This window comes from Hyla sarda, chromosome 2 (genome assembly GCF_029499605.1).
Source record: "Hyla sarda isolate aHylSar1 chromosome 2, aHylSar1.hap1, whole genome shotgun sequence".
NCBI classification, from domain to species: Eukaryota; Metazoa; Chordata; class Amphibia; order Anura; family Hylidae; genus Hyla; species Hyla sarda.
In genome coordinates this window covers 93,135,768-93,162,254 of record NC_079190.1, presented here as the reverse complement: position 1 = coordinate 93,162,254, position 26,487 = coordinate 93,135,768, and the positions used below count along the sequence as shown (strand labels likewise).

Here is a 26,487-nt window from a genome sequence, read left to right as displayed (position 1 = left end):
TTTTAAAAATGAAAGAAGCAATCTGGTTGGTTGCTATGAAAAACTACATAACACATGTTTTGATATATCTCCCCAGTGGGGTTAAAAGTTAACTGTCATAAATAATCAGTTATATAAAAAAAATAAAAATAGAAAACTGTCAGGGTCTCTAGTGGTTGGAAACAGACTGAATGAGAACATAACTCTTGCTGACATTAGTGTGAGTTATGGAAATAGCTTACAGTACTGTGCTGTATACATAACTCCCATTCAAGTCAATTGGGCATCCCTATATGTATTTACAGTGACCCCCAACCTACGATGGCCCCGACATACAATAATTTCAACATGCGATGGCCTCTCAGAGGCCGTCGCATGTTGAAGGCAGCATCAGCATATGATGCTTTTGTATGTCTGGGCCATCGCATAAACGGCTATCCGGCAGCGCAGACTGCTTCAGCTGCCTCTGGATAGCCGTTTACGGTGCCCCGTGTGGTCCGCTGACGATCACTTACCTGTCCTCGGGGCTCCAGCGCGTCCTCTTCGGGATCCTCTGCATCGTCTGTGCTCTCCATCTACGTCATCACGTCGCTGCGCACGCCGTCCCGTCATCCAATAGGAGCGGCGTGCGTAGCGACGTGATGGCGGCGACGGAGAGCGTAGATGCCGGGGGAAGCAGAGGCCTTGCCGGAGTGTCGGGGACACGGCGACAGAGATGGAAGGCGACATCCAGGGCAGCGGTGACGAGCAGTGATAGTCCGGAGTGGCGGGGACACGTATTACCTCCAATACCAGTGGTCTTCAACCTGCGGACCTCCAGATGTTGCAAAACTACAACTCCCAGCATGCCCGGACAGCCATTAGCTGTCTGGGCATGCTGGGTGTTGTAGTTTTGCAACATCTGGAGGTCCGCAGGTTGTTTACATTGCATGGATCCCTCTACATACGATGGTTTCAACAAATGATGGACCATTTGGATATGTTGGGGGACCACTGTATATATGTGCTCCCTCTGTATATCCCTATGTCCATCCTTACTTTCTCTTGGCATAAGGCGATGTGACTAAGACCAAGTATACATAGCATTGTGCTCAGTTAAAGTCTGTTAAAACTACGGGACATCAGCAAAGAAAAAAAAAAAGAAAAAGATACTGCAAGCGGTAGTTTTCTATTCTCTCAACCACTGCAATACAACCGACATTGACAGAAACCTGATGGACCCCATTCCAAGTCAATAGGACCCATGGGTGTCTATTGTAGTAAGACCTTCTCAGGGAGAGCCAAACAGACCCAGAACAGGCCGGGGCTCAGCAATGATGTGAACTTACATGTGGCGACATGTTTGGTGCAAAAAATAAATAAATGAAAACGTAAGGGAGCACAACGCTGATGTCAACCTAGCTTAAGGGTAGGGTCACACAGCGTATTTGATGCTGCGGATGCACTGCCGACAGTCACAGAGCAACTGCAGAGCGAGCTCCCTGCTGTGACCAGGTAACTGTGTGATGACAGAGCTAACTCCCTGCTTGTAGCTCTGTGTGTCTGTTCGTACTGGTGGATTTCCCGCCGTAAGTCACGAGCTGACACACAGAGCTACAAGATAGCTTGCTCTGCCATCATTATGTGATGCTTGCTCTACCGTCAGCTGCGGATGCGCTACTTTTGACCCTACCCTAATGCAAGCGTTTTTCCTTTTCTTTCAATGCTGATTATACTGCGCCGCTCATCTATAGGTATCTTATGCCAAGAGAATAGGAAAGCAAGGCCACATTAGTATAAGGGCGCATTCACACCACATTTTGTGCCCGCAATTATCACTATGTATATATGAAACTGTGGTCCTGGGCAGCATGTTTAGTAGGGATGTAAGAAAAAAATAGATTCTCGCGATAATCGCGATTTTTTCATTTGCCGATACTGAATCGATTCAAAATATTTTTGAATCGATTCTTTTAGGGATGTGGAATTTTTATCTCCTGACGCCCGGAACAGCATGTCCCGGGCATCAGGAGATAAAAGTTCCACATTTGTGGAGCCAGGCAGGCCGGATCTGACACAGCGTCGCTCTGGGTGTATGGAGCGGGCTCCGACTCGTGCCCGCTCCGTACTATGCGACCCCCGGCTGATTTCAGTAGCCGGGGGCCGCCGCTAATAGCCAGCATGCGGCGATCGCCGCGGCTGGCTATTAAAGGAGTACTCCGGTGCACACTTTTCTCATGTTATGCAAAATAAAAGAAAACGCACTTTATCTTACCTGCCAACGAGCCCCCGGAGCTCCGGTACAGGTGTTTGGTCCCCGGGCTGTATTCTTCTTACTTCCTGTTAGTCCAGCACGTCACACGGAGCTTCAGCCTAACAGGAATTAAGAAGAATACAGCCCGGGGACCGAATGCCTGTAAGGGGGGTTCCGGGGGCTCGTTGGCAGGTAAGATAAAGTGCGTTTTCTTTTATTTTGCAGCCCGGACGGGATAAAATGAGAAAAGTGAGCACCGGAGTACTAGATCGCCGCTGTCAAAGCTGACAGCGGCGTCTATTAGGATCTATGAATGCTCCCAGGTGGGCGATGTATCGGGATATATCACGATGTATCGTCACCTAGACGGTATCGCGATATATCGGGATATATCGAATCGCCACACTGGTATCGCGATTCGAATCGAATCACCAAATTCTTGGCGATTCACACCCCTAATGTTTAGTAAGGAGGGGGCCAGGCACACGCTCTTCTGCGAGTCCCCGGGAGAAGATGCAGGAAGTGGAAGATTGTGATTGTGTGCTGCCCCCTCTTCACTAAATAGGCTGCTGGACAACAAGGGAACGTGCTGCCGCCCCTATATGGCCACAGGTAAGAAATGGAGGGGGTATAGCCCTTACAATAAATCTAGTAATACCAAAGGAACATACAGCAGTATGGAGCAGCCAAATTAGTCCAGTGATTAGGATGGAAAATCATAGCAGAATCTCGTAATACCTTTTTTATTGATCTAAGGCTGGGTTCACACCAAGTCTATTACATATGGGGACCGCATCCGGCTGGGAGATGGGAAAACCGGGACCCAGCCCCCATCTCATTTATTCGAATGAGCTGACCGGAGTTTTCGGTTTTGTGACCAGACCTAGAACTGTAGTATACAATGGTCCCTCAACATACGATGGTAATTCGTTCAAAACCGACCATCGTTTGTTGAAACCATCGTATGTTGAGGGATCCGTGCAATGTAAAGTATAGGACAGTAGTGTACAACCTGCAGACCTCCAGATGTTGCAAAACTTCAACACCCAGCATGCCTGGACAGCCGTTGGCTGTCCGGGCATGCTGGGAGTTGTAGTTTTGCATCATCTGGCGGTCCGCAGGTTGTAGAACACTGTTAGAGGAAGTTGTACTCACCTGTCCCCGACGCTCCGGACCGTCACCGCTGCCCTGGAAGTCGCTTTCCATCGCTGTCGCCGCGTCCCCGGGTGTCCCTGATGCTCCGGCAAGGCCTCTGCCTCCCCGGCATCCGTGCTCTCCGTCGCCGCCATCACGTCGCTACGCACGCCACTCCTATTGGATGACGGGACGGCGTGCGCAGGGACATGATGACGTTGATGTAAAGCGCAGACGATGCAGAGGATCCCGAAGAGGACCCGCCGGAGCCCCGAGGACAGGTAAGTGATCGTCAGCGGACCACACGGGGCATCGTAAACCGCTATCCGGCAGTAGCTGAGGCAGTCTGCTCTGCCGGATAGCCGTTTATGCGATGGCCCCAACATACAAAAGCATCGTATGTTGAGGCTGCCTTCAACATGCGATGAAATTATCGTATGTCGGGGTCATCGTAGGTCACTGTACCACGGTTCTGGGTGCAGTCACAAAACCAGATACGGGGCAAAAAATGAACCAACCAGAGTCACTATCTGACTCCAGTCTGCTCACTCAAATGAATGAGATGGGGGCCTGGTCCGGGATACAGGAGCGCCCGGTTTTCCCATCTCCCAGCTGGATCCGGTCCCCATATGTAATTAACACCTTACCAGGGGAAATTTATCAAACCCTGTCCAGAGGAAAGTTGCTGAGTTGCCCATAGCAACCAGATTGCTTTTTCGTTTCAGAAAAGGCCTGTGCAAAATGAAAGAAGCCATCTGATTGGTTGGTCTGATTGGTTGCTATGGGCAACCTAGCAACTTTTCCTCTGGCCAGGTGTTGATAACTCTCCCCCATAATACTGTGTGGTAAATGACAAAGTACTGTTAGTCCAATAGGAAAGGGATCACAAGATTCTGCTACATCCAACACTTCCTGGAACTTTTAGTCCCACAAGCTCTGGAGGCCCCAGTATGATGACGTCTAGGTGAATTAACCCTTACTGTACAGAGCCGGCCGGGCCGTCATGAGAGTGCGCTCACCTAGACGTCATCCCTCCTGTCACCTGCTGGGGGCGCTCTCTCTCCACTCTACAGGTGCCCCGCACTTCTCTCCCGTCAGGCCGGGCCTCACCGAGTGATTGACTCCCCACATGAAGACACTGACGAGCGGGTCGCTGGCCCGGAACACCTTGACTTTCTGCTGCACGAAGTGTTTCTTCTTGGTCTTAGTCTTGGCTGTGGTGGTGGGCAGAATACTGACAGCTGCCGAAGAAGTAGCGGGCGCCGTGTTGGAAGACATGTTAGCGGCACCACGGGGCAGCAGCCACCGACCACGACCCCCGAGCCGCCTCCTCCTCTTCTTCTTTTGCTTCTTCTGTCCCAAGCGGGTGCTTCCCCGCCCGCCCGGGCTACACGCTGTCTCCGCCCCTTCTAACTCACCTGGGCGCCGAGCGCGCCTGCGCAGTGCCTCCCCACCTCCACCCAGCCGACTCATGGGTCACGTGCCCTGACGCTAGGCGCAGCCCGTGGAACGTCACCATGGAGATTTTTATCCTGGGAACTGGAATGTCATATAGAGGCAACCATCTTGGTTGAGGGCACTAATTTATATACAGTATTAACCGCAGTGTTGCCTAACCTGTAGCTCTCCAGCTGTGTCAAAACTACAAATCCCAGCATGCCCGCATTGCTGGGAGCTGTAGTTTTGCAACAGCTGAAGAGCTGCAGGTTGGGCAACACTGATCTCTAGTATTGTGCACATTTCTCTCATCTGTCCTAACTCCAAATTCTTATGTCCCCTTGCTGTAATATATTCCTTTAGGCTTGCAGTCCCCAGATGTTACATTAATGATAATAATCCCATTATACAGGACCGATCGGACTACCCCAATCTACAGGATAGAGTCCAGTGGTCTTCAACCTACGGACCTCCAGATGTTGCAAAACTACAACTCTCAGCATGCCCGGACAGCCAACGGCTGTCCAGGCATGCTGGGAGTTGTAGTTTTGCAACATCTGGAGGTCCGCAGGTTGAAGACCACTGGGATCGCATTCACATAACCATTTTTTGCAACCGTCCTAAATTTTTTGGCCTAAAATCCTAAATTAATCGGATACGTTTAAAAATTGTATGTATGGAAGTCTGTTTTCACATTTTTTTGTACGTTTTATTTAAAAAAATTAATAATCGAGATTGGTTGATGTGTGCGCAATCTGTCAGCGGCGACGGAGAAAGGACAATCAGGGTGTGAGCCCCAAAAACACCCAAATGGGATTTGCAAAAAATGAAAGAGAAATTCGATCGGTTCTCAAGGTCTATTAATATAATAGCTTAGTAGTAATCAATTAAAATAAATAAATAAATAGACGAGGAGAATAAAAAGAATGAATATTAAAGGGGTACTCCGGTGAAAACCTTTTTTCTTTTAAATCAACTGGTGGCAGAAAGTTAAACATATTTGTAAATTACTTCTATTAAAAAATCTTAATCCTTCCAGTACTTATTAGCTGCTGAATGCTACAGAGGAAATTCCTTTCTTTTTGGAACACTGATGACATCACGAGCACAGTGCTCTCTGCTGACATCTCTGTCCATTTTAGCAACCATGCATAGCAGATGCATGCTAAGGGCAGCATGGTGGCTCAGTGGTTAGCACTGTTGTCTTGCAGTGCTGGGGAATTGGGTTCAAATCCCACTAAGGACAACAATAAATAAAGCGTTATTATTATAATAACGTCAGCAGAGAGAACTGTGCTCGTGATGTCATCAGAGAGCATTCCAAAAAGAAAAGAATTTCCTCTGTAGTATTCAGCAGCTAATAAGTAAAGGAAGGATTCAGATTTTTTAATAGAAGTAATTTACAAATATGTTTAACTTTCTGCCACCAGTTGATTTAAAAGAAAAAAGGTTTTCACCTGAGTACCCCTTTAATATTTTATGTTTTTCTGGTTATAATGAGGACATGGGCACATTCCTCATTATAACCAGAATAACATACAATATTCATTCATTTTATTCTCTTCATCTATCTATTTCTTTATTTATGTTAATGTATTACTATTAAGCTATTATATTAATAGACCTTGAGAACCGATCAAATTTATCTTTCGTTTAAAAAAATAAAAAATCATATTTGTCACGTAAGGGCGAGGATCCGGCAAGATCACTCAGGGAAAAGGATCCTAAAGTAGCGTCTGGGGCAATTGCTAGGAACATGTATCTTGAAATAACGATTTTCCAGGTGGTGAAAAACAAGGTTTTCTTTTATTATTTATATTAAAATGTTTGATTGGGGGTCCCACAAACTCCATTCATTGATTCTAGCTGGACACCAGGGACGGCTTTATCCTGGAGAAGCGACCACATTTTCTTGTACCTTGCTTTATTTAACACTATAAAAACAATGTAATATGGAGACATAATGTGGTGTCCCGGTACCGCATTGCATACTGTACCTAGTGTAGAGGTCCCCAAAGTCAGAGTAACTACGTTCAGGTAGGGTTCCTCAGGTGGGACAGCCCCTAGTCGCCTCTCCTGAAGTCTAATTCTCTAATGTTAATACATGTATATATTTAATAATAATATATATTTTATAATAATGTATAATGCTTACCTTGTTTAGCATCTCAGGACCTTCGGTCATGTGACCATGTAAATATCCTCTATGGTATTTTGGAGGACCTTTGGAGGTCCTTGGGTCACGTGTTACCTACAAGCCTTTGTAATGGTGATTGACATCAGTATGGACCAATTAGCACTAGTCCAGCCCCTGCCCATATAAAGGAGCTGTAGCCAATTATTGCTCTCTTGGGTTGCTGCTTTCGTGGATGCCAAACTAGCAGGATGGATCTGCGCTACTTTCAAAGACTCGCTAGGCCTGAAAACCTACCGGCCTCAGCTGAACTAAAACCGTGGGTTCTAATCTAAACCCCGCTAATGCTAGCATGACTACTGGACTGCAACTAAATCCAGTGGAATAGCGCATAATACCTTAAAGACTCTAAATTGCTAAAGTCCCAACTTTTGTCAATCTCCAAGGAAAACAGTTGTTATGCATAGAGACTGTTCTGTTATTGAAGCTTGCAGAAAATCTTCAGTAAAAGTTAATCCTGTTTCAGAAAACTCTCCGGTTGTGGACATTCTATTATTATCTACCTCCCTATCGCTCTTGAGAAGGGTGGTGGTAGGACAAGCATTACTGAGGAGCCCTCACCCTGGTGTCACGAATAGCAAGGGTTAACAAACACCCTTTAATCACCGCACAGCTACACTCCCCGTACCCTACATCCCCCAGGCTATCACAATAAGACAGAGCCTATAGAAGAGTATGGATCTTAAAAAGTTACCTAAACTAAACTTCAAACCTGCCATAGTGACATTGGGGATCAGTGGGGAGCTGGATGCCTAGAACCCCAACAATCACAAAAAACAGGGGGCAGAAGCGCTCAGCTGAGTAAGATCTCCCTTTATGGCTAAGTTCCCACTTGTTTTTTTCTGGCAGTTTTTGGATATTTGCCACTGCAGGTTTTGAGCCAAAGCCAGAAGTGTATTCAAAAGAAATAGGACATATAAATGAAGAACTTACACTTCTACTCCCTTATGGATCCACTTCTGACTTTGGCTCAAAAACTGACAGAAAAAACCACAAGTGGAAACTTAGCCTATTTCTGCTCGCCTCAGGACTGTGATGTGTCAGAAGTTTGTTTAAGGGTACATTCACATGTGCATATTTTCGGCTGCAATTGAATTGAAGTCAATGGGCAGCAAAATCTGCATAAGCAGATCTTCAGCAGAAAATAAGCACGTGTGAGGGTAAGGGCTCATTCACACAAGCAGATTTTCTGCTGCAGATTTTCTTCAGCAGATTTTGCTGCCCATTGACTTCAATGGGCAGCAAAATCTGCTGAAGCAAATCTGCAGCAGATCTGTAACAGAAAATCCGCTCGTGTGAATAAGCCCTAAAGGTTTTATATGGAGGCTTTTCTATTTGTTTGGAGGTATTCTTCACTACTGTTAGGACCCTATAGAGAGCCTGGGCTCAGTATCAGCTTACAGAAAGAACAGAACAAGCTCTAATAGAAACCAAAGAAATGGCCAGGAACAAAGCAGCCAAGGCCACACTATTATTTATTCATGTTAGGCTAGGTTCACATCACTGCTGAGCTCCATTCTGATCAGGGTCCATTCGGCTCTCCCTGAATGGGTTGGAGCAAAACTGACACTGCCGGGTCCAGATGAATCCCACTGACCTGAATGGGGTTGCCGGGTGTCTGTTATCTTAGGGGAGTTTAGCAGAGAAAAATTTCAGACATGCAGTATTTTTGACTCCCCCGCCAGGGCTGTAGGCTGTCTCTACCCCCTGCATAATAACTTTTCTTCTTTCATGTCACTAGGATAGAATAGTGAATATGGCTAAGATGGTGGGCAAAGCACAGCATACAGAACGGAGGCAGGGAAGCTCAGCAAGCTAGCTACCACCTTCATTGTGCACTGAGCAGAATATATCAAGGGGGCCGTATGTTCAAAATGCTTGAACCAGTTTTAGTAAGTGATTTCATTTTACTCCTATTAACCACCCTATAACCCAGTGTATTTGGTTTAGTGCGGGTGAACCGTCTGTCAGTTCCCCTTTAAGTCGCTACTTCCTTTAGTTTACTCTGTTTTGTGACTATTTTGCTTTCTTGTTCTTTATGTGTAAATCATATGAGTTACACCCCTTATTTTCTTTCCTACCCCATCCCTAAACATTACCCCATCCCTTTCCCATATACTCTTACCTTCACTCACTGCTGACATTTCAAATGTACTGCTCAAAGAATTGACTTGTACATGTTTATTGTTTTTCGCTCTACGTTTCAATACATTTTTCCTATTGACACTAAAAAACTTCTGAAGTTTTGATTAGTAGGGGACCCCCAAGATCTATAAAATGAGCGGGCAGCAGTATTCTTTGAGCAGCACAAGTGGTGTACGGATTGATAGAAAGCCTATAGAAAGTTTAGGGGCTTTCTGTCCATCTGAACACCATTCAGGCCACTCACACAGCTGAGCTGAGCAATGACAGTCATAAATAGGCAGGCAATGCGGTCAGCTAAGCACAGTCATTTCTACATTTTAGGGATCGGTGGGGGTCTGAGCAGCTGGACACCCACTGATCAAAACTTCTGTCAAGTCACTATGACATTAGATGTGCTGATGGTGTGTGAGATAGTTACCAGTACCCTTTAACTACGGATCCACTGTTCTCCATTATGTCTCCCAGATATGGTGAGAATTTATTAAGCTGATATTTCAACATTTGTATGCTACAAAATTGGTCTCACACATCGTAAAATTAGCAAAAAAAAACTGCAAGGAAATAAAAATAACATATGGCCATATTGTTAATGTAATTTACAATATAATTTATGCCAGAAATGGGTGCAAGTTATGCCAAATGGCACAAATGGACATAGAAAGATGTGTCGTTAAATACATTAGGCACCGTTTGCTCCAGTGCACTTTCAAAAAAAAAAAAAAAATACTGGTTGTCATATGTAGCTAATTGGGTGAGATATGAGGAATCCAGGAATAGTTAAACCACGAGCAGATGATACCGGCTGAGGGTTTTTTCTTTTTGCATTGAAAAACAGGTTGGTAGTGGGGTCTTTCATTTCCTTCCTGGCCAGTCTAGTTTGTCAGTGTGGTCCAGATTTGCACAGATGCTGAAAACAGCTGGTTAATGGGCTTTAAGATAGGAGGAAACTCAGTCTGCTAGCTAAGGATAAGTTTCCACTTGTTTTTTTTCTGGCAGTTTTTGGAATACTGCCACTGCAATTTTTGAGCCAAAGTCAGAAGTGGATCAATAAGGGAGAAGTAAAAGTCCTTCCGTTATATGTTCTATTTCTTTTGAATACACTTCTGGCTTTGGCTCAAAAACTGCAGTGGCAGATATCCCAAAAACTGACAGAGAAAAAAACAAGTGGAAACTTAGCCTAAAGCTTTGAGGTACTTGACCCTCTGTTGGGAATCAGAGCCCTAATGTCTGCAGCCTCAAAAAGGGACAATTTGACCTGTGTGAGTAAGGCTACATCCACATCACGATTTCGCCATACTGTTTTGAATCAGTTTTTGTTCTGGAAAACTTATCCCTCAAAAACTGACCAAACCATATGCAATTGGGTGCTCAATACGGTTTCCATTGACTACAATGTTATAAAAACCGTATACGTATTTATGAAGGACACAAAACCCATTGTAAACAGGACAGAACCGGACACAAAACCGTGCTTGACTGCTGTTTTGTGCACGGCAAAAAAATACACAAATGTAATCCAAAAACTAACTCAATCGGATACATCTTGCTGTGTACATTTTTGTATGGGAGGTCAATGTATAGAGCTTGCTATACGGTTGTATACGGTATTCAAATACAAAACCGTATAAGCGAACCTTTTAGCAAAATTGTGATTTGATGAATGTTTTGTTTGCTGGCTGATAGAAAACCAACTGTATGGATAAGGAAGATTATTGTATAGTTAGCATTTGGACAAGCAGTCCCTGTCTGTGACTGCTATTTGCCTGGCCCTATGGAGCTAATCTCCCACTATTTATATACAGTGGTCCCTCAAGTTACAATATTAATTGGTTCTGGGACGACCATTGTATGTTGAAACCAGTGTATGTTGAGACCAGAACTCTATGGAAACCTGCTAATTGGTTCTAAAGGCACCAAAATGTCATCCAAAAAAATAGGAAAAAGTGAGAATTAAAGAAAAATAAGTAGATAACTAATATAGATAAAGCAAATCCTTACATATAAAAGTAAGAAAGATCTTCTGGGAGCTGTAAATCACTGTCTATATCAGTGTTTCCAAAGCATGGAGCCTCCAGCTGTTGCAAAACTACAACTCCCAGCATGCCCGGACAGCCTTTGGTTGTCCGGGCATGCTGGGAGTTGTAGTTTTGCAACAGCTGGGGGCCCCCTGCTTGGGAAACACTGGTCTATGTAGAGGACAGGAGCTTCTTCGGGGTCCGGTACGGTACACGCAGTGTCCTAAAAAAGTAACATGGCGTCGCCCTTACCTGGTGTCCAGAGGAGCAGGTAACCCTGGTACAGGTAAAGAGTACAGAACATGTAATACCTCCCTGTACTGTAGGGGGCGCTACCAGACACCAGTCAGTGCATACACTTCAGTAATACAGGTAAAGTGTACAGAACATGTAATACCTCCCTGTACTGTAGGGGGCGCTACCAGACACCAGTCAGTGCATACGCTTCAGTAATACAGGGGTTTTACCAGTGAATGCCCATTCTGATTGGTCAGTTCTTCCAGCCATTGACATGTTTCACAAATCTGGACTGTCTGTAGCATTGTATGTTGAGTCTGGTTTCAACTTACAATGCTCCATAAAAGACCATTGTATGTTGAAATTATTGTAACCTGAGGCCATCCAAGTTGAGGGATCACTGTATAGATAGATATATGAGACAATGCCAGAAATTATAGTCTGGGATCACTATGCTTCTCCAAGGTACCGTTGTATGTGAAGACCAGGTTTCAGGGAAAGCTGAGTGAGATATGGGAAACCCAGAAATTTAGCTTGCTAAATTTGCAACATCAAAAAGTTAGACAGGATTATAAGATTAGGATTAAGAGATTATAGTATAGTTAGCGCTGGATTAGCAGGATTTGTTTTCGTGTTTATGCCTAAATGTGAAGGCTGTATTTGTTTTGATACTGAAAAAAGAAGACAGGAGAAGCCCTGAACAAGTGTTACTTCAGTATCCCTGTCACTGGCTGCTCTATTTTGCCACTATTTGACTGGTGCTATGGAGCTAATCTCCCACAATATATAAAATATTCTCTGTGTGTTCTAGGCGATCGTCCATTTTCCCTTTCCTTGTCTGGGTGTAAGACAACTGGACTCAGCAGGAGCCTCCCCCTCTGCCTTGTCTGCAACAGAATGCTAAGTAAGGCTGGGTTCACACTACGGTTTGTAACTACGGTTCCCGTATACGGCTGGGAAGAGGGGTGGGCGGGGCTTAATCGCGGCGCCCACACTGAGCCGTATTCGGGAACCGTAGTTAATGTATGTCTATGAGCCGACCGGAGTGAACCGCAGCCTCCGGTCGGCTGCTTTTTCGGCCGTATGCGGTTTCCCGACCGCAGGCAAAAACGTGGCCGACCACGTTTTTGCCTGCGGTCGGGAAACCACATACGGCCGAAAACGCAGCCGACCGGAGGCTGCGGTTCACTCCGGTCGGCTCATAGACCTACATTAACTATGGTTCCCGAATATGGCGCCGCAATTAAGCCCCTCCCACCCCTCCTCCCAGCCGTATACGGGAACCGTAGTTACAAACCGTAGTGTGAACCCAGCCTAAGTCTCACCCCCTTATTACTCCAACAACCCAAAATGTTACAGATCAACAGAATGAAGAAAACCCAGTAAAGAACAATTGATCTCTGGGCTGAATTGTCCCTTTCAATTCTATCTATAAATATAATATAAAAGCCACTGTTCAGTGGTTACTGTATGTCACAATTCTACAGTAAGCTCCATATAAATAGTCACCCACTGGAGTACTTACTTTAGAAAAGCTGCAAGATACAGCGAAATTGACATCTTCCTTACCTCTAGATAAATATATGATGCAACAAGAAACGTCTTACTTGGTAGCAGATTTTACTAACCTGTCACCATGAAACCCATAAGAGCACTTTTGGCCTAATAGCACCTTTATCATCTTATTTCTTATCCTCTTCGAGGATACAGCACATTTCATGTAACAGCAGCCGAATCCATGTACACACTCAAGTGAAGGGTGCTTGTTATTTACACCCAATGGCCTACATTTAGTGAGACTCATTTTTCTCAGTAAAGGAACAACTGAAGTGATCTACACCAAATTTATTGAAAGGAGCACACCTCAATAAATCTGGGCACTTTGAGGGGGATTTATCAAAACCTGTGCATATGCAGTTTCCCGTAGTTTAATTGTTACAAAAAAAGGTCTCTAAAAAAAATTTCAAAAAAGCTATCTAATTGGTTGCTATGGACAAAAACTGAAAAATAAAAGAAGCAATCTAATTGTTTGCTATAGGCAAAACTGACCAGAGCTATTAGGCGTATGAAGACCAACAACACCGATGCACAAAGGATGAGTTTAGATGAGTTATATGCATGATATGTAGGTGAGGTAACAAGGCTGCTATGACATCAGGGTTGGTAGAATCTATTCTGTGTACCCCTTTTGTATTTCCAAAATGAGAACTGAGCTCAAGTTTGACAACAAGCTTACAAAAGTTTTGAAAATAATCTACCTATCTTCTGGGGTCTTATATTTTTTATGAAGAAAGGACGGGAGAGCTTATTCCTTTGATGCATATGACAACTGATCCTTGATCCCCTTGGAACATGGCGTCTTTGAGCTACACAACTCCTTAAAGGAACAATGGTCATAAAGAAAGGAGAAATATCAGACCACAACAGGTGTGCATAGAGAGAAATCAACATGTGGTCGGCAAACTGGAAACGGCGAAACCTCTACTGTGAAACTGGAAGAAAAAATATGGCATATATTTGTTCTAATGCCTCAAAACTGAGACTTCATGAAAAGGCTGGATCACTTACTTAATACAGACTAGGCCCCAACCACTGGCTCTCGAGTCGTTGCAAAACTAGAGCTGAAATCTTTCTTTGATAGCCATGGTAGCCACATTGCTCAATATTATAGCAATAGCCAATGATGGCATAAAAATAAGCTTAAAGGGGTTATCCAGGAATAGAAAAACAGCACTACTTTCTTTCAAAAACCGCTCCCCGTCTGTCTCCAGGTTGGGTATGGTTCTTTAAAGTGAATGGAGCCAGGTTGTAAAACCACACCCAACCTGGAGACAGTGGTGGAGCTGTCTTTGAAAGAAAATACCTGTGTTTTTCTGTTCCTGGATAACCCCTTTAAAGGGGGTGCCCCATGGTGAAATTTATTTACCGTATGTATGGTGAAACTTATTTATTTAATTTCCTTGCTGCTTAAATCTCCATAGCTAGATGTTGGAAATTGTTGTCTCCCAGATATGCAGACTCAGTTTGAGGTGGTATGGCAGCCTTGGCTGTCTTATATAGATCATTTGGCATGATAATGTGGAGTAGTGAATAATCTCTGCTACCTTGGCGTTGTACTTCCCCTGGTCTGTCTTGACTTCCTCTTTGTATCTTATCTGTCAGTTAGATTGTCATTCGGGGGTGCCAGCCATTTCTTCCTTTATTGAGGTTTTTAGTCATGACTGACACTGATTGTTTAGGGTTTGGAGTGTACATAAGTATGGTGGGTGTGCGGATACTATAGGACTAGAGAACTAGATTATTTTGTTTAGAGGTCTCTATTGTATAGTATAGTATTTCTTTTTTGCCCTTATTTATTAGTGTACTTTACCCATTTTTGCATTTCACATTTTCCATTTGTTTCCATTTTAACATAATAAATGTATTTTGTAACCCTTTAATAAAAACTAATGGGTTGTCCCACCAACAACACTTATAAACTTTTTCTCTAGGTTTAGGGTATGATCGGTGGGAATCCTACCTCTGGGACCCCTAGCAAGAAGGAGGATCCCAAGTATCCTGTTTGAACAGAACATCGATTACACTTGCGCACTTCTTACCATTCACTGTCTAGGAAACTGGTAGAGGTAGCAGAATACAGCCCTCAGAATGGAGACTTAGGACCTCCGCTCATACACTGATCTCCTATCCTATGCATAAGGAATAATGTTGCTGCTAAGACAACCTGTTTAATGGTGGTCAGAATGGAAATGGCTATAACCAGTAAATACGGTAATCCAAATGCATGGACTGAAAGCTTTACAATGTATACATGGGCGTAGGAACCGGGGTGATGAGGGAGACGTATCCCCTCCCCCCCCCAGGAATTCATGCGGGGGAACCAGCCGCCGCCACTTTTTAAAGCCCAGTGCACGCTGGGAGCTCCCTGCACGCCAAAGATGAGAAGCTGTCATGGACAGTAGAGATGAGCGAACTTACAGTAAATTCGATTCGTCACGAACTTCTCGACTCGGCAGTTGATGACTTAGCCTGCGTAAATTAGTTCAGCTTTCAGGTGCTCCGGTGGGCTGGAAAAGGTGGATACAGTCCTAGGAAAGAGTCTCCTAGGACTGTATCCACCTTTTCCAGCCCACCGGAGCACCTGAAAGCTGAACTAATTTATGCAGGAAAAGTCATCAACTGCCGAGCCGAGAAGTTCGTGACGAATCGAATTTACTGTAAGTTCGCTCATCTCTAATGGACAGTCACAGTAGACTTTAGAATGTCTCCAGTATTAAGCTCATGTTAGGTGTTAGGGGAGGTTTAACCTGGGCATTCCAAAAGGGGCCTCCTGGACAGCTTTCGATACACACTTACACTTCCAAATTTGACATAAATCATGGTAAAATTGTGACATTTTGCGCAATATAGTGGCATAAATGTTGCGGTTTTACCGTCATTTTTACACAAATAACTGCAAAATGGACAGAGTCTGGAGAGGACAGGAAGGTTTGGGTTACAGAGGGGTCTGGAGAGGATAGAAGGGTCTGGGGTATTGAGCAGTCTGAGGTGCAGAAGAGTCTGGGGTACAGAGCAGTCGGAAGTACAGAGTGGTCTGGAGGAGGACAGAGGGGTCTGGGGTACAGAGCGATCTGGGGGACTCTGATCAGGCAGCGAGACAGGAGCCTTATCTGTTTGTAGTCCTGGCATGTTGTGATGATCTCTCCCTGTATAGACAGTGATGGGAGAAGATTTTAGTAGCCCAGCAACTGCCAGATGTGGAGCAGGAGCCACATCCTAACTTCTGCCTTACAGTCACAATGCTGGAGCCACTGTCATGGTCAGAGGATCACCGGCTGTCAGTGTGCACCAGCAGTAACGTGCTGGTGCACCGCAACAGTGTGCCTACCCTGCTCAAGACCTGCGTACTCTGGGTGAGTCTACATGGTGTAGTACTGATAGGAGATACTAATTGATTGTACCAGATACAGTACTATCGATAATTACAGTACAGGAAAAGTAATGTAATGTATGTACACAGTGACCTCACCAGCAGAATAGTGAGTACAGCTCTGGAGTATAATACAGGATATAACTCAGGATAAGTAATGTATGTACACAGTGATCCCACCAGCAGAATAGTGAGTACAGCTCTGGAGTATAATACAGGATATCACTCAGGATGAGTACAGGATAAGTAATGTATGTACACAGTGATCCCACCAGCAGAATAGTGAGTACAGCTCTGGAGTATAATACTGGATATAACTCAAGATCAGTACAGGATAAGTAATGGAATGTATGTACACAGTGACCCCACCAGCAGAACAGTGAGTACAGCTCTGGAGTATAATACTGGATATAACTCAGGATCAGTACAGGATAAGTAATGGAATGCATGTACACAGTGACCCCACCAGCAGAATAGTGAGTACAGCTCTGGAGTATAATACAGGATATAACTCAGGATCAGTACAGGATGAGTAATGTAATGTATGTACACAGTGACCCCACCAGCAGAATAGTGAGTACAGCTCTGGAGTATAATACAGGATATAACTCAGGATGAGTACAGGATAAGCAATGCATGACTTAATGGTGCCTGCACAGGCTGTAAAGAGCCTGATCTCCCACAGTCCTGCCTTAATTGCTGTCTCCTGAATTCACTGCTCCCCAATGGTACCTGTAATGGGGAGCCTAAAGTTAAATTTTAAAGGAAAACTGTCATTCTGTTCACCCACACTAAACCCAATACACTGGGTTATAGTGTGGGTGAACAGGAGACCGATGAGGGGTCACTGACTACTACATACCTGCACTCCGGAGATCTGTTTCCATCTTCCCGTGAATTGCGTGCTGGAGGCGGGGCCCACTGGCTCATTTTGAATATTCATTGTCGTGGGCCACATAAGTGCTCAGTTGGCGCAGCGATCACATGACCCATGACAATTAATATTCAAATTGAGCCGGCAGGCCCAGCCTCCAGCATGCAATTCACGGAAGATGGAAACAGATCTCTGGAGTGACCCCTCATCAGTCTCCTGTTCACCCACACTATAACCCAGTGTATTGGGTTTAGTGTGGGTGAACAGGATGACAGTTTTCCTTTAATAGAATCATGCAACATTGAATGATCCCGCCCCTTTGTAGCTCCACCCTCACATTGCCACACCTACTTAAATGCTCCCCCCCCCCCCCCAAGATTTGTAGGGGTTCCTACGCCCTTGAATGTATAGCTACCATTCTGGTGAGGTGGTGGAAAAACGACTACACTCCCTATATCAAATCTAGAAATGCAACCCATGTAGAACAATCAGTGTTTAAACAGAGCAGTTGTTTGCAATGGATGGAACAAAAGAAGATTTTGCTGCAAAAAAAAATTAGAAATAGGAATGTAATTTCTGCCATTGTTTCTTATATCAAACCATCTCTTTATCTGAATCATTTTCAGACTGGTGCAAATGTTCATTTCCTATCATTCTCTCTCCGATCCATGTAATGTGTCATTTTATTCAGTTTACCAATTCGTCGTTTTCAAAAATAAAACTTATAAAACAAAACAAGAGTTGAATTATCTTTATTGTAAATTGCCCAATTTACTCTAGAATTAAAAAATAAAACAATAATAAATAATATCTGTAAATTCCAGACGCAGACGTACACTGGTAGACCGAGAAGTGAATCATGCTCACGAAAAGGGAAATTTTCATTGCTTATCTCTCACTTTACAGACGTGATTGATGTTTTAGTTACTTTTACATTGTTTTTTTATGGCCTAAAAGTTTGATTCTTCATATCTAATCTGCAAAGTAGTCAACCATTTATATACAATGCTGCTGTGTTTGTTGCTATAAATCTACCCCTGAGGTGATTCCTTTTGATATATACAGGGGACTGAATACAGAGGTTTTGTAAATGATCCAATAGTCCCTACAAAATGTTTTTAGAGATGAGCGAACTTATAGTAAATTCGATTCGTCACGAACTTCTCAGCTCGGCAGTTGATGACTTTTCCTGCATAAATTAGTTCAGCTTTCCGGTGCTCCGGTGGGCTGGAAAAGGTGGATACAGTCCTAGGAAAGAGTCTCCTAGGACTGTATCCACCTTTTCCAGCCCACGGGAGCACCTGAAAGCTGAACTAATTTATGCAGGAAAAGTCAGCGACCGCCGAGCCGAGAAGTTCGTGACGAATCGAATTTACTGTAAGTTCGCTCATCTCTAGTTGTTTTCAATGAAAATTTCCCTTTACCCATATTTCTCATCCAGCATATTGTCAAGGCCATAGCACTGAAAAGACAACTATACATAGTTTTAATTGTCACATTTTATTCCATTCCTTTGGATACATTATTAACCCCAGGTAAATGACACAGTGCGTGATTTGACGGGTATACATTAAAGTTCTCCTAGAGGACCGAACACAAGTGGGTACATAATTGAGTGCATTGTAAAGGTATAGAATAAACATTAGCAGCTGTTAGTATACAGTACGTTAACAGAGCACAGTAGAAAGACATTGAGCTAGAGTCATACGGGGGAGATAATGTTTGGCAGCAGAGGCCACAGGAAGCTAACTTGCAGCATGCTGGGAATAAGCTTCAGTTCCTTTGGAGACTGGAAACGGAAAAGTAGGAAGATAAAGCAGAGGAAAAAAAAAAGAGACCAATAGATTAGTGTATTAGAGGTGAAAGAACAGAAATGCATTACCGGGCGGAAACTGCTGTATGTTTGCTCTACTCCAGTGGTCTCCAACCTGCGGACCTCCAGATGTTGCAAAACTACAACTCCCAGCATGCCCGGACAGCCGTTTGCTGTCCGGGCATGCTGGGAGTTGTAGTTTTGCAACATCTGGAGGTCCGCAGGTTGGAGACCACTGCTCTAGTCCAATATGGTTATTTCTGACTGTCATGTGCCTGAGAAAGCTTCTCTAGACCAATACAGCTCAATTTGCCATGTCATGAGTTTTAAAGGGGTTATCCAGGAAAAAACTTTTATCTCTCTCTCTCTCTCTCTCTCTCTCTATATATATATGTATATATATATATATATATATATATATATATCTCAACTGGCTCCAGAAAGTTAAACAGATTTGTAAATTAGTTCTATTAAAAAATCTTAATCCTTTCATTACTTATGAGCTTCTGAAATAAAGGTTGTTCTTTTCTAAGTGCTCTCTGATGACACGTGTCCCGGGAACCGCCCAGTTTAGAAGCAAATCCCCATAGCAAACCTCTTCTAAACTGGGCGGTTCCCGAGACACGTGTCATCAGAGAGCACTTAGACAGAAAAGAACAACCTTAACTTCAGAAGCTCATAAGTACTGAAAGGATTAAGATTTTTTAATAGAAGTAATTTACAAATCTGTTTAACTGTCACGATGCCGGCTGGCAGGTAGTGGATCCTCTGTGCCAGAGAGGGATGGCGAGGACCGCGCTAGTGGACCGGTTCTAAGCCACTACAGGTTTTCACCAGAGCCCGCCGCAAAGCGGGATGGTCTTGCTGCGGCGGTAGTGACCAGGTCGTATCCACTAGCAACGGCTCACCTCTCTGACTGCTGAAGATGCTGAAGATAGGCGAGGTACAAGGGAGTAGGCAGAAGCAAGGTCGGACGTAGCAGAAGGTCGAGGCAGGCAGCAAGGATCGTAGTCAGGGGCAACGGCAGGAGGTCAGGAACACGGGCTAGGAACAGACAAGGGAACGCTTTCACTAGGCACTGAGGCAACAAGATCCGGCAAGGGAGTGCAAGGGAAGTGAGGTAATATAGGGAAGTACACAGGTGATCACACTAATAGGTAATTGGGAAGATTGGACCAGGCACCAACATTGGTGCACTGGCCCTTTAAATTGCAGAGACCCGGCGCGCGCGCGCCCTAGGGAGCGGGGCCGCGCGCGCCGGGACAGGACCGACGGAGAGCGAGTCAGGTACGGGGACCGGGGTGCGCATCGCGAGCGGGCGCCACCCGCATCGCGAATCGCATCCCGGCTGGAGGCGGGACCGCAGCGCACCCGGTCAGTGGATCTGACCGGGGCGCTGCAGCAACGAGGATGAGGCGAGCGCTCCGGGGAGGAACGGGGACCCGGAGCGCTCGGCGTAACAGTACCCCCCCCCTTGGGTCTCCCCCTCTTCTTGGGGCCAAAGAACCTGAGGAAAAAAAAGTCAATTTTTCCGTGATGAGGTCCGATGCACATTAGGAGGGGTTCTGTGCGGAAACGCATGAGACAGTCCAATCTTTCATTGTTAATACAATAGATGTAGAGGGGTCTGGCGAGACTGGTCACGGGGACGTAGAACCTGTTGAAGAGAGAGGCCAAAAAAAATTTTCCTGCAGATCCGGAATCCAAGAAGACCATAGTAGAGAAGGAGAAGGTAGAGGCAGATATCCGCACAGGCACAGTAAGGCGTGGAGAAGCAGAGTTGACATCAAGAACTGTGTCACCTTTGTGCGGAGTCAGCGTACGTCTTTCCAGGCGGGGAGGACGGATAGGACAATCCTTCAGGAAGTGTTCGGTACCGGCATAGTACAGGCAAAGATTCTCCATGCGGCGTCGTGTCCTCTCTTGAGGTGTCAAGCGAGACCGGTCAGCTTGCATAGCCTCCGTGGCGGGAAGCACAGGAACGGATTGCAGAGGACCAGAGGAGAGAGGAGCCGGGGAGAAAAAACGCTTTGTGCGAACAAAGTCCATATCCAGGCGGAGCTCCAGACGCCATCCGGAAGAACGCATGTCAATGCGAGTGGCAAGATGAATGAGTTCATGTAGGTCAGCAGGAGTCTCTCGTGCGGCCAGAACATTTTTAATGTTGCTGGATAGGCCTTTTTTAAAGGTCGCGCAGAGAACCTCACTATTCCAGGACAACTCGTAAGCAAGAGCACGGAACTGAATGGCGTACTCGCCAACGGAAGAAACACCCTGTTCCAGGTTCAGCAGGGCAATCTCGGCAGAAGAAGCTCGGGCAGGCTCCTCGAAGACACCACGGACCTCAGCGAAGAAGGACTGGACTGTGGCTGTGGCAGAATCATTGCGGTCCCCATCAAACTTGTCCGGCAGGGACAAGCAGGGGTTAAGAACGGCCGGTTGCTGCGGAGGAGTTGCAGGAGCCGGCGGAGGAGATGGTTGTTGCAGCTGTAGCTGTGACTGAAGTTGCTGTATCTGCGGCAGCAACTGCTGTGACTGAAGTTGCTGTATCTGCGGCAGCAGCTGCTGTAACTGTGACTGAAGACGCTGTGTCTCGGAGATCAAGTATGCCAGCTGTTGAACTCGTTGGGCGATCTTTACGCCAAATTTGTCCGGCAGGGACAAGCAGGGGTTAGGAACGGCCGGTTGCTGCGGAGGAGTTGCAGGAGCCGGCGGAGGAGATGGTAGTTGCAGCTGTAGCTGTTGCTGTATCTGCGGCTGCAGCTGCAGCTGCTGTATCTGTGACTGAATACGCAGTGCCTCGGAGGTCAAGTATGCCAGCTGTTGATCTCGTTGGGCGATCTTTAGGGCTAGCTGGGCGACCAGTGTAGGATCTTCAGCGGGATCCATGGCCGGATCTACTGTCACGATGCCGGCTGGCAGGTAGTGGATCCTCTGTGCCAGAGAGGGATGGCGAGGACCGCGCTAGTGGACCGGTTCTAAGCCACTACAGGTTTTCACCAGAGCCCGCCGCAAAGCGGGATGGTCTTGCTGCGGCGGTAGTGACCAGGTCGTATCCACTAGCAACGGCTCACCTCTCTGACTGCTGAAGATGCTGAAGATAGGCGAGGTACAAGGGAGTAGGCAGAAGCAAGGTCGGACGTAGCAGAAGGTCGAGGCAGGCAGCAAGGATCGTAGTCAGGGGCAACGGCAGGAGGTCAGGAACACGGGCTAGGAACAGACAAGGGAACGCTTTCACTAGGCACTGAGGCAACAAGATCCGGCAAGGGAGTGCAAGGGAAGTGAGGTAATATAGGGAAGTACACAGGTGATCACACTAATAGGTAATTGGGAAGATTGGACCAGGCACCAACATTGGTGCACTGGCCCTTTAAATTGCAGAGACCCGGCGCGCGCGCGCCCTAGGGAGCGGGGCCGCGCGCGCCGGGACAGGACCGACGGAGAGCGAGTCAGGTACGGGGACCGGGGTGCGCATCGCGAGCGGGCGCCACCCGCATCGCGAATCGCATCCCGGCTGGAGGCGGGACCGCAGCGCACCCGGTCAGTGGATCTGACCGGGGCGCTGCAGCAACGAGGATGAGGCGAGCGCTCCGGGGAGGAACGGGGACCCGGAGCGCTCGGCGTAACATTAACTTTCTGGAGCCAGTTGATATATATATATATATATATATATATATATATATAATAAAAAAAAGTTTTTTCCTAGATAACCCCTTTAACCCCCATAAACCAGCCCCAGCTTGACAAAGTTGTTAGAAATAACAGTTAAATCATACCTTTTGCTGCTTTCTAGCAGCTTTAAATGATGATAAAAAATGCTTTTAACAATAGTCAGCAACAGTCAGATAGGCATGGCTATGCCCGCAGCCGCCACGCCTATCCCCTGTATGTCAGTGCTGGGGACGCTGTGTGATTGGTCCACAGGTCCCAGCACTGAGAGTCCTTATTACTCTACTGTACTGTAGAAGAATAAATGGACTCCGGTGATGCGGACAGCCAGCACTTACAGCAAGCACTAGCTCTCTTTCAGATCATTCCACTACAGCATTATGCCGCACATTGGGCTATAGGGAGCAAGTACTAGCAGAAAGAGAGCTAGTGCTTGCTGTAAGTGCTGGCTGTCCGCATCACCGGAGTGCATAGATGAACGGGCGCCATTTATTCTTCTACAGTACAGTAGAGTAATAAGGACTCTCAGTGCTGGGACCTGTGGACCAATCACACAGCGTCCCTAGCACTGACATACAGGGGATCGGCGTGGCGCCTGCGGGCATAGCCACGCCTATCCGACTGTTGCTGACTATCGTTAAAAGCATTTTTTTTTTAGCAAATTCACAAAGTGGAAGCCTTTCCAAATGAAATAAAAATCAGTGCTTAGCCTTTTCCATAAGTTTGATAGACTTAAAGGGGTACTCCGGTGAAAAACTTTTTTTTTTTTTTTTTTTTTTTAAATCAACTGGTGCCAGAAAGTTAAACAGATTTGTAAATTACTTCTATTAAAAAATATTAATCCTTCCTGTACTTATTAGCTGCTGAATACTACAGTGGAAATTCTTTTCTTTTTGAAACACAGAACTGTCTGCTGACATCACGAGCACAGTGCTCTCTGCTGACATCTCTGTCCATTTTATGAACTGTCCAGAGCAGCATATGTTTGCTATGGGGATTTCCTTTCACCCTGGACAGTTCCTAAAAATGGACAGAGATGTCAGCAGAGAGCACTGTGCTCATGATTCAGCAGAGAGCTCTGTGTTTCAAACGGAAAAGAATTTCCACTGTAGTATTCAGCAGCTAATAAGTACAGGAAGGATTAAGATATTTTAATAGAAGTAATTTACAAATCTGTTTAACTTTCTGGCACCAGTTTATTTTAAAAAAGTTTTTCACCGGAGTACCCCTTTAAATGGAGAGAGTTGGATGTATGTGCAGCCACCTCTCTATAGATCTGATCAGTGATTGGACATCCTCGATAGATGGGGTTCCAGAGCTGGAACACACACACCTATTCGTAGTATTACAAGAGGACATGCCATAGATGTGTAAGAAGGGAATTTTCCTTTCATACATTGAAAAGTGGTGAGCAAACCTCCCGCCTTACCTGGAAGTGCAGGTGAAAAGACACATCTAGTGAGCCCTGTTATTAGCTGGCGGCAGTCTCCTGATGAAGGGGAAATAACTGGGACTGTTCATCAGCCTCACAGCCGCATGGCAAGTCACTTCTGCAAAAACATACAAAGCTAAATAAATGCCTGGACACTTCACATTTCCTATTTGGACCCGTACATATACACATATACAGTACGATGAGATTGTATTGGTTCAAAAAAATGTTTGCTAACCAATAACAAATAATAAATAAGGGTAAGGAAACTTATCGTGTAACTAAGTGTGTGGCACAATACCCCTTTAAAATATAACTTTTATTATGTTCCTTTAATATAATATATGACCAATGAAACCACCATAAATAGTCTGTTGAGTGTGCATCAGGGCACAACAAAATATCATATCGGCAAACCAAAATATGGAGATAGAAATAAGAATATATTGAGGCAAGCCGAGACATAATCCCAAGATATATAAATCCAATTACTTTTTGTATCAATAAGGTGATATATAGAGGCACTATGGATTGCACATATATAATAAAGCCTAAAGCCAATATTGAGATACACAAATTGTATATATACACAGTTAGAATAGATAGTTTATAACACTTAGAATCTATAAATACAGCAAAAGATCTATTTGTTGCTGTATATATAGATTCTAAGTGTTATAAACTATCTATTCTAACTGTGTATATATACAATTTGTGTATCTCAATATTGGCTTTAGGCTTTATTATATATGTGCAATCCATAGTGCCTCTATATATCACCTTATTGATAAAAAAAAGTAATTGGATTTATATATCTTGGGATTATGTCTCGGCTTGTCTCAATATATTCTTATTTCTATCTCCATATTTTGGTTTGCCGATATGATATTTTGTTGTGCCCTGATGCACACTCAACAGACTATTTATGGTGGTTTCATTGGTCATATATTATATTAAAGGAACAAAATAAAAGTTATATTTTAAAGGGGTATTGTGCCACACACTTGGTTCAAAAAATGACATCCAATTCCCAATTTATTCCCATGTATAAATTTACATGTGGATGAAATGAGAACAGGTGAGCATTGATGGTGGCACAGTAGTCAGCGTTGTCGCACTGTAGCGGTGGGTCATGGTTTATATTCCTCCAGGGAAGCATCTGCATGGTTTTCCTCCTGAGCCTATACTTTCTTCCCATCCATAGTGGTAGATTTACTGGCATCAGTGAAATATGAAAGGAGTGTGAGCTCTTCGGGGCAAGGGACTGATGTGGTTACAATCTGTGTGTCCGTCATAGAATGTTGGTGCTGTATAGTACAAGGTCTCTATATCTCATTCACAGTAAAGGAAATCTTATCACTACCCTTTGCCAGTCCACACCATGGCATCAACTTCTAGCCCAGTTACACCCACACATGGCAAATACAAGTCACGCAGTATAATAAGAATGGCAACTCCTTTGTATCTTTGTGACTCACCGGTTATCATTGATGTCTGTAGCATTGCCTGTTGTCAGCACAATGAGAGAAAAGAGCAGCTTGTTATACACTAAGATACCATTTATCTATGAACATCATTGCCCGAATAGAATATAATACACCAGTGGTCTTCAACCTGCGGACCTCCAGATGTTGCAAAACTACAACTCCCAGCATGCCCGGACAGCCAACGGCTGTCCGGGCATGCTGGGAGTTGTAGTTTTGCAACATCTGGAGGTCCGCAGGTTGAAGACCACTGTAATACACCATGCAGTGTGTTAGTAAATATTAAACTGTCACATTACACAACCATGTATTCTTATACCCAGAGATCAGTAGGTCATTGCTTTACACACTTACCTAGTGGTTTATTGTTTACATTCCTGCTTATAACACTATGGCTAAGCAGTCATAGCCCCAACACTCCTATCCCTCATATCTACAGGTGAAACTCGAAAAATTAGAATATCGTGTGATGTCCCAGAACCGGATATTATCCTACAGTCCTATCAGCTTGAGTCCCTGCACGTCCTCAGGGCTCACCTGCAGTGTTCCCCCATGAAGTGTATAGGTTGTGCTAAAGTCTGTCCAAGTCACTGCAAGCTGCGAGGTCCCTGGTGTTACAGGTTACCTCTGGGATTCTGGCCGAGCTGTAAAGACTGTACCATCTGTCTACCTCAGTAAAGCTACCATTAACCCAAACTATGACTAGCGGTGCTACCGTTCTGGTGGTTCTCGGTTTAAACCACGCCCTGGCATCACGAACACAAAGGGGTTAACAACACCTGCCCCTGGGCTACAACACCTTCCCCATACACCTCACTTCGCACCCCCGTGGCACACCACAATCATGCAAAAGTTCATTGTATTTCATTAATTCAACTTAAAAGGAAAGGAAGCATGAAGCGCACCTTGTG

At 45.0% G+C, this 26,487-nt stretch overlaps 2 protein-coding genes across 8 annotated transcripts in view; both read right to left on the bottom strand.

Moving 5' to 3' along the window:
* Positions 1 to 4,834, bottom strand: part of PIP4K2C (phosphatidylinositol-5-phosphate 4-kinase type 2 gamma) — a 63,988-nt gene extending 59,154 nt beyond the window's left edge. Inside the window, exon 1 of one of the 3 annotated variants that reach the window (XM_056562569.1) lies at positions 4,457 to 4,834. In XM_056562569.1, the coding sequence (XP_056418544.1) occupies positions 4,457 to 4,819 (363 nt within the window). In that variant the 5' untranslated portion in view covers positions 4,820 to 4,834. Of the gene's footprint in view, positions 1 to 1,017; positions 1,081 to 1,307; positions 1,432 to 4,456 lie in introns of those variants that run through there. The other 2 variants (XM_056562571.1, XM_056562570.1) reach the window with 2 other exon arrangements.
* A 13,823-nt stretch (positions 4,835 to 18,657) lies between these two features.
* Positions 18,658 to 26,487, bottom strand: part of KIF5A (kinesin family member 5A) — a 158,867-nt gene continuing 151,037 nt past the window's right edge. For all 5 annotated transcript variants that reach the window (XM_056562563.1, XM_056562564.1, XM_056562565.1 and 2 more), the window contains 3 exons: positions 25,571 to 25,598; positions 24,090 to 24,210; positions 18,658 to 18,967 (listed from right to left, as the gene is read on the bottom strand). In XM_056562563.1, coding sequence (XP_056418538.1) covers positions 24,132 to 24,210; positions 25,571 to 25,598 — 107 coding nt within the window. In that variant the 3' untranslated portion in view covers positions 18,658 to 18,967; positions 24,090 to 24,131. The remainder of the gene's footprint in view (positions 18,968 to 24,089; positions 24,211 to 25,570; positions 25,599 to 26,487) is intronic.